Below are 6,965 nucleotides of genomic sequence, written 5' to 3' on the forward strand. Positions count from 1 at the left end.
TAGGGCTGGAACAAAGCTTTGAAACCTTCAGAGGTTTTGTAATATTGGAAGGTGGTTTGCCCCTCCAAAGCTTCGTAACCATGGATACTGCCATGTGTAATCAGTCAAAATGCCATATCTTCTTGGAAGCACCCAATGATAAGGATACTCCAAATAAATTGTTTCCTGTCCGGCACCCAGGCATGTCTTTTTGCTCACAGGGCTGAAAATCAGTATTTGGTTACCACCCACACATATCCCTTGACTCTAAACCTCGTTATAAATTCTTACTTCCTGATTCACTTTTGAAGTATTCCAATGATGGTGATTTCAACTGAGTCTGTCTTCGCACAGCTTGAGGCTCATCTTGGGGTTCAACCATCCTGTGTGTACATGCGCATCAAATATATTTTGTAAATATATTTAGTGGCGCTTGGAACTCGGACTCTTCTTGACCTCTCGAGCCCGGCCGTCCTCGCATCCGACCACATATATCTACTGCTACTTCGCCCTGTCAATCTATCTCGTGTCAAGAGATGTCAGGTGGTATAATTAAGCAGTACGCACAGAACGTTGTTAACTATTCGTCGGAATACGGAAGAAGTGGGAGCAGCTCATACACTGCCAGTAATCTTGCTGGAAATCCATCACTTTCCGGACGTTATGGAGACTTCACTGAAGCGTTCGTATTGGTAAGAATCTGCATTGTATGTTGTCATTCACTTTGTCCCTGCATAATATACCATGCATGACCACAACACTGCAGTAAAAGGATAATGCAGACAATGATTCAACATTTTCAAGCAGATCTGGTCGAAATAGTCACCTCAAAGTTGACCTTGACTGATGATTAATCTTGGTTGCTGATCATAATACCTACAGTCCTTTAGTAGGGTTGGCAATGAAAAAATCGACCTTCTTTAGATTAACTTGTAACTCAGGGGATGGAGCCTACCAATGGTCTAGTTATACATGGTGGGTTCAGTAGTGACCAAATACCTTCTGTTTGGGATGTAGCAGTGTCAAATTTTTGAGGGATTTCGGCTCATTTTCATAAAAAATGGGTAGGAACATCTAGAATGTTGTCCATTGCTTTTTTGGGTTATTGGGTGAAGTGCTTTACAAAATACACTTGCTAAAAAGGTGATTCACTGTAATTCAATTTTCAATAAAACGGCGCTTGACGGGTCTGCAATGAAAAATCAGCCAACTGAAACTCACTTAACGAAGTCCAAGGTTGGTTTACTAACTCCCATGGCCAGGCACCTTTTTGGACCTTATTAAGTGGAGATTTACAGTGTTTAAGTGCCAACGCAAACTGATGTCCTCGCTCATGCTATGACTTAGAAACTCGCAGCATCTGTTTCACCAAGAATACGCTTCCGTTTTCGATAGTATAGTGACCACCATGTAATGCACTATTCATGGAAACAATGAAGTACTCTAAACAACGTTATTGATGCTGCTGCCCATTTGTATCTAAAAACCTGAAAAATCATGAAAAATTAAAATGCGCGCTACAGAAACAGCAAGGGAAATCACCGTATTATTACCCTATGGTTTTGATGTAGACTTGGGTAGAATTGATCACCCAGAGTTGGAGGAGAAACTATAGAGGTTGATTTTTCCATTGCCAACCCTACCTTTAGGGAAACTTTGGTGGATGTTTGGCCTGATGAAAAAAAGTAATTTGGCAAATTGTTTTGCTTCCATGTTTACTTAATTAGCTATTAATTTTGGCATGCCAGAACAACTCCTTCTCAGACTGAAATCTGGAGATAGGTGCATAACATACTGATCACAAAAGCAATAAGTCCATGCCAAAGAATGTATGATCTGGCTAAGCAAGACTACTATAGAGGAGGGTGATTCAACCAAATATTTCGCTTGTGAGGAAAACAGCCACATCACCCTGGCTCATTGTGTATTTTACAGGTATGCAAACCTGCTTATGATGGAACTAAGTAGTCCCATGAGTAACTCTGTACAACCAAGGGCTTCTGGTCCATCAATCTTGCCATCAACCTAGAGTCCTCCCAGTACTATCAACTATTGGTAAACCTGATAGTACATGTGGTTTTCTTAAACCTTGGAGTCCAGAGAAAACGTGAGTCTTGCCTGCATGGTGATTACAATATCAGTTTGGACTTTGATGTTAATACTACCATTTACAATCAGTCACTGTACTTTGTTTTGTAAAAGCACTGAGTTTTGGCTCAAATTACTAAATCAAGGTTGGTGTGTATAACTTTATTATATTAGACTAGTCATAGACACACACACGCACACACACACCAGAGGAGGTATGACATACGTTAAGCACTATCAAAAAGAATTCATGTTAATTGCATGTTTTGACTTCTAAGCTGATGCTTAATCTTACTTTACGCCTAAATTATTGGATTTAATTATGGAGACTTTGAGTACAATTTCCAGTACTATTCTCTTCCATTGTTGGTGTTTGCCCTCCATTTCATGCAGTAAGCTTTTCGTCATGTGACGACATCTTCAATCACCCTGTATATCAATATCAAACCACTAGGGTTCAGTGGGGTTCCCCATGCCATTACATTACAGATTAGAAAAGCCACCTAATTTTCAATGAAACCCTCCTAAAGTTGATTTTTAATTGCTGTGTACAAATCCTATGGGCTCACGTCAGTGTGTCATACCTCCTCTGCACACACACACACACACACACACACACACACACACACACACACACACACACACACACACACACACACACACACACACACACACACACACACACACACACACACACACCTTGTAATGGGAACAACTACATTACCATAACGAAAGTGCAGTTACTTCAGCACTTAAAGTACGTCCAACTTCCTATGCCTGCCAGTGATACATTGTAAATGATACTCCACATATTGGGTCAGCAAAGTAAAGGGATCTGGTTGGTGCACTGTATAACCAGTTTTGTTTCTGTATCCCTCTAATTTACTGTGATTACAGTTAACCAATATTTGATTGGCGTGAAGAACTGTGGTAGCAGGTTATGTTGAAAGTGCAAAATGTTGACACCAATAAACCGGTTTTATACCAATCAGAGTGGGAAGTGCAAAACAAAATCTGCTTTTCCCAACTGATGGACAGAAGAAAAAACAGCCATTTCTATATATTTACAGGTGGTTCCTCATTAGGCCACTTATCCACTGCTGTAGCTACTGTTGTATTTATATTGTTGTATTATATTATGGCATTTAATTCCTTGGTTAACTGGTGCATCTATAATTATTTGCTATTGTAAATGTTTTGTTAGCGTACATATGGTCCATGGTGGAAAATCACCCCATCCGCAGTAAGGGCATTGAAGAAAAGACCTGATCATTTCAAGAGCCAAGATTTTGTAGGTTAGTCATGTAGCCAGTTGTTTTTTGCACACTGTATGAATGCTTTGAAATGAACAGTAGATGTGGCTGGTTCAAAATGACTTGTAAAATTCTCTAATGTAATAGTATAAAACTGTTTATGTATCCACATACGTAGTAAACGTCTAGCTACTTTATGAACCAGAATTTTCTCTCTCTTTGCGTGTAGGTATGTGTGTGCATGCAGCCCTGTACTAAGGCAGTCACAAATTAAGGATGGCTTGTGATAAAGACAGTTTAATAGTAATGATACGTATATCATCTCTAGCTGCTGTATAGAAACACCATTCATGTACATGGCACTCTTATGCTCCAACCAGTTGTGGCAGGGCTAAAATTGCAATTGTGATTGGGTCTGGGAAAACCGGTTTTATCATCCAGGTGTGATTAATTACAAGGCTACATAAAAATACAAGAATACGCTATGAAAAAGTTCACTGTCATAATCAACCAGCCTAGTGTTGAGCCTTATGAGCAGTCTGGCGCCTCTGGCCAAATGGCTGTGCACATTGGATAAATACCTGTGCTGTAAATGCTCTTTCATTTTTAGTCAGTTTTGACCCCTGAATGGCCCATAACTTGGCTTAATTCATCCCTACGTGTTCCCCTTTTATTTTGTAAACAGCCTTTTTACATTGCTCAACCTCAATATATTGCCTTTTAAAATATTTTGGCTATATAGTACAACACTGAATACTCAAGAAACTTTCATAGCTCTACTTTGTAATCAAATTACATTCAGATGTGTACTGCACTTTCAAGTTGACCAGGTAACCTTATACGGTGACAGAATTCAGTACAATAGTCATTCCAGGAAATGTGATATTGTCATGGATATATAGTGGTGTTTTAGTATGAAAGTAGCTTCCTGTGAGGCTGTGACGTTGACTGGTTGTATAGTGCATATATATATACACATTATATTGTATTGTTGTAATTTTGCAGAGGGACAATTTTTAGTTTTGAGATAGATGCACAGATTTTTAGGTCAACATTTTCCTATTCAATGTGGCACGTCTTGAATGCACATCTTCTTCAATTGAGATTGTTTCTGTACAACAGACACCATAAGATGAACAGCAGCAATGTGTAGTATTTTGCTTGCCTATTACGTATATACGTACGTAGTATTGAGTAAAAATCCTGATAATTTAATTTAAAATTCATGGACAGCTAAGCAACCACATGATTTGTGAAATGCATAATTTGAATGCATATGTTACATATAGGTACATGATGTACAGTGTACTTCCTGGACATACATACATACGTATCTGTATCATACAGTACGATAGTAACTGTATAGTAGGGACCACAAAGGAGTAGGCGTGGCCCACAAAATAATATCACCCAAAAACCAGCTATTTTCTATTCAACGGAATTTTCTACCGTCAGAGTAAGTAACTGACTGATGTCTTCAGACAAGCGTAACTCAATAATGGCTAAGGCTATGGGCTTAATTTTTTCACTGTTTGACGTCACTTCGGCCCGAGATGTGCCTTTTGGCATACCGCAGTACGTACAATGCATTCTTCATGGACTTACAGTGTCCTCCTCTGTGTCCCATTCATCTTTGCTGACAGCGAAAAAGTGTCGATTTGGCAATAGCACATGATGGCTTCCCTTCGTAACAGAAATCGTCTGTTATTTGTCATAGTGACTATTTTGATAGCAGAGGTGCTTTTCAAACAGCTCTTGATTCGTACTGCTGTGTAACAGGTTGAAAATAGCCGACACCGAAGCGTAATGGATACTTCACTTTTCAAACAATAATTGATATAACTGGGGTGCGCGGCACCATTTCTTCTTTCGGTAGGCATGGATTTCAAAGGCGCTTTTCGATTAGAAATGCTGTGTAATGGGTTGAACATAGCTGACAACAAAGCGTAATGGATGCTTCACTTTTCAGACGATAATTGAGGCGTGTGGTGCCATTTCAGATGCAGTGTGCATGGGTTCACCAGTCATAATAATTTATTTACAAAAAAAAGCTAACAAACAAGTAAACTGAAAAATTTGGAATTTTCAACTAGAGTAGGGACCATAACACATCAATAAAAGTATTGAAACAAGCCGGAGTAGTGGACAGTATTAAATCACAGTAAAACAATAAGAAGTGTCATGCATATCCCTACTGTTCATTTCCATTGTGGTATCTTGTGCACAGTAGGGATATAACACTTCTTATCGTTTTACTGTGATTTAATATCGTCCATTACTCCGGCTTGTTTCAATACTTTTTATCGATGTGTTATGGTCCCTACTCTAGTTGAAAATTCCAAAGTTTTCTGTATACTTGTCTTATTGTGTTGGGTGGACATTTTTTCCACTAGAACTACAGTACTCAAAACCAGTCACTCCTACTGGAATTAACATCTACGAGAATTATCACCCTGGAGCTGTTGTGAGGATTTTAGCATGTAATTCTGTTTCGGAAGATGTAGCCTCCGGAGAAGTGAGGTGTGTATGTAGACTGTGTAATACATGTACATGCTGTGTAAACATATTTCTTGTATACATTTGTGGTTATTGCCTTGAATGATAGTCTTCTAAATGAATAACTGAGAAAACAATGGCTTGCAGACTGTAAGTTTAGGCTCCTGGTAATCACAATGTTGGAAGTGAACCCAACCCAAGCATGATAAATCAGTCTCCTTTCACAAAAAAATCTATTAGTATTTTACAAATTTGTCACAGTCTGTGAATGTTTTCAGACTTTTATTAATTACAGTATATACATGTAGAATCAGTATACGATTGTATGCTGCGTATTTGCTTTCAATGTGTTAACTTTCATGTACTAAAGTACACAAAAATTTTTAGAATTTTCTACTAGAGTAGGGGCCATAGCACATCGATAAAAAGTACTAAAGCAAGATGGAGTAGTGCACCATATTAAATCACAGTAAAACAATAAGAAGTGTTTAATGCCTACTGTGCTCAAGATACGTACCATAATGGAAATGCACAATTGGGATATAACATTTCTTAGTGATTTAATATCCAGCTTGTATCAGTACTTTTTATTGATGTGCTATGGTCCCTACTCTAGTTGAAAAGTCCAAAATTTTCTATGTACCTTGTTTGTTAACTTTTTTTGTAAAATATAATTATTATGAATGGTGAACCCATGCGTACTGCATCAAAAGAAAGAAATGGCACCCCAGCTATCAATTATCATCTGAAAAGTGAAGTATCCATTACGCTTCGTTGTCAGCTATGTTCAACCCATTACACAGCATTACGAATCAAGAACTGTTTGAAAAGCACCTCCACAATCAAAGAAGTCACTATAAAATATACAGATGATTTCCGTTATAAAGGGAAGCCATCATGCACTACTGCCAAATTGACACCTTTCACAAAGATGAATTGGGACACAAAAGGAGGACCTGATAAGTCCATGAAGAATGTATTGTATGTACTGCGGTATGCCAAAAGGCACGTGTCCAGCTGAAACAACGTCAAACAGTGAAAAAATCAAGTAGCCTTAGCCGTTATCGAGTTATGTTTGTCTGAAGGCATCAATCAGTCAGTCAGTCAGTAGAAAATTCTGTTTAATAATTTTAAAAAAAAATCAGCAAT

At 38.3% G+C, this 6,965-nt stretch overlaps 1 protein-coding gene across 1 annotated transcript in view; it reads left to right on the forward strand.

Moving 5' to 3' along the window:
* The first annotated feature begins 417 nt into the window (after window positions 1-417).
* The window catches only part of LOC136249474 (F-box/LRR-repeat protein 4-like), a 20,023-nt gene continuing 13,475 nt past the window's right edge, over window positions 418-6,965 (forward strand). The window contains exons 1-3 of the mRNA XM_066041485.1: window positions 418-671; window positions 3,272-3,362; window positions 5,714-5,840. Coding sequence (XP_065897557.1) covers window positions 516-671; window positions 3,272-3,362; window positions 5,714-5,840 — 374 coding nt within the window. The 5' untranslated portion in view covers window positions 418-515. The remainder of the gene's footprint in view (window positions 672-3,271; window positions 3,363-5,713; window positions 5,841-6,965) is intronic.

The sequence above is a fragment of the Dysidea avara genome, chromosome 3 (assembly GCF_963678975.1).
Source record: "Dysidea avara chromosome 3, odDysAvar1.4, whole genome shotgun sequence".
Lineage (NCBI taxonomy): Eukaryota > Metazoa > Porifera > Demospongiae > Dictyoceratida > Dysideidae > Dysidea > Dysidea avara.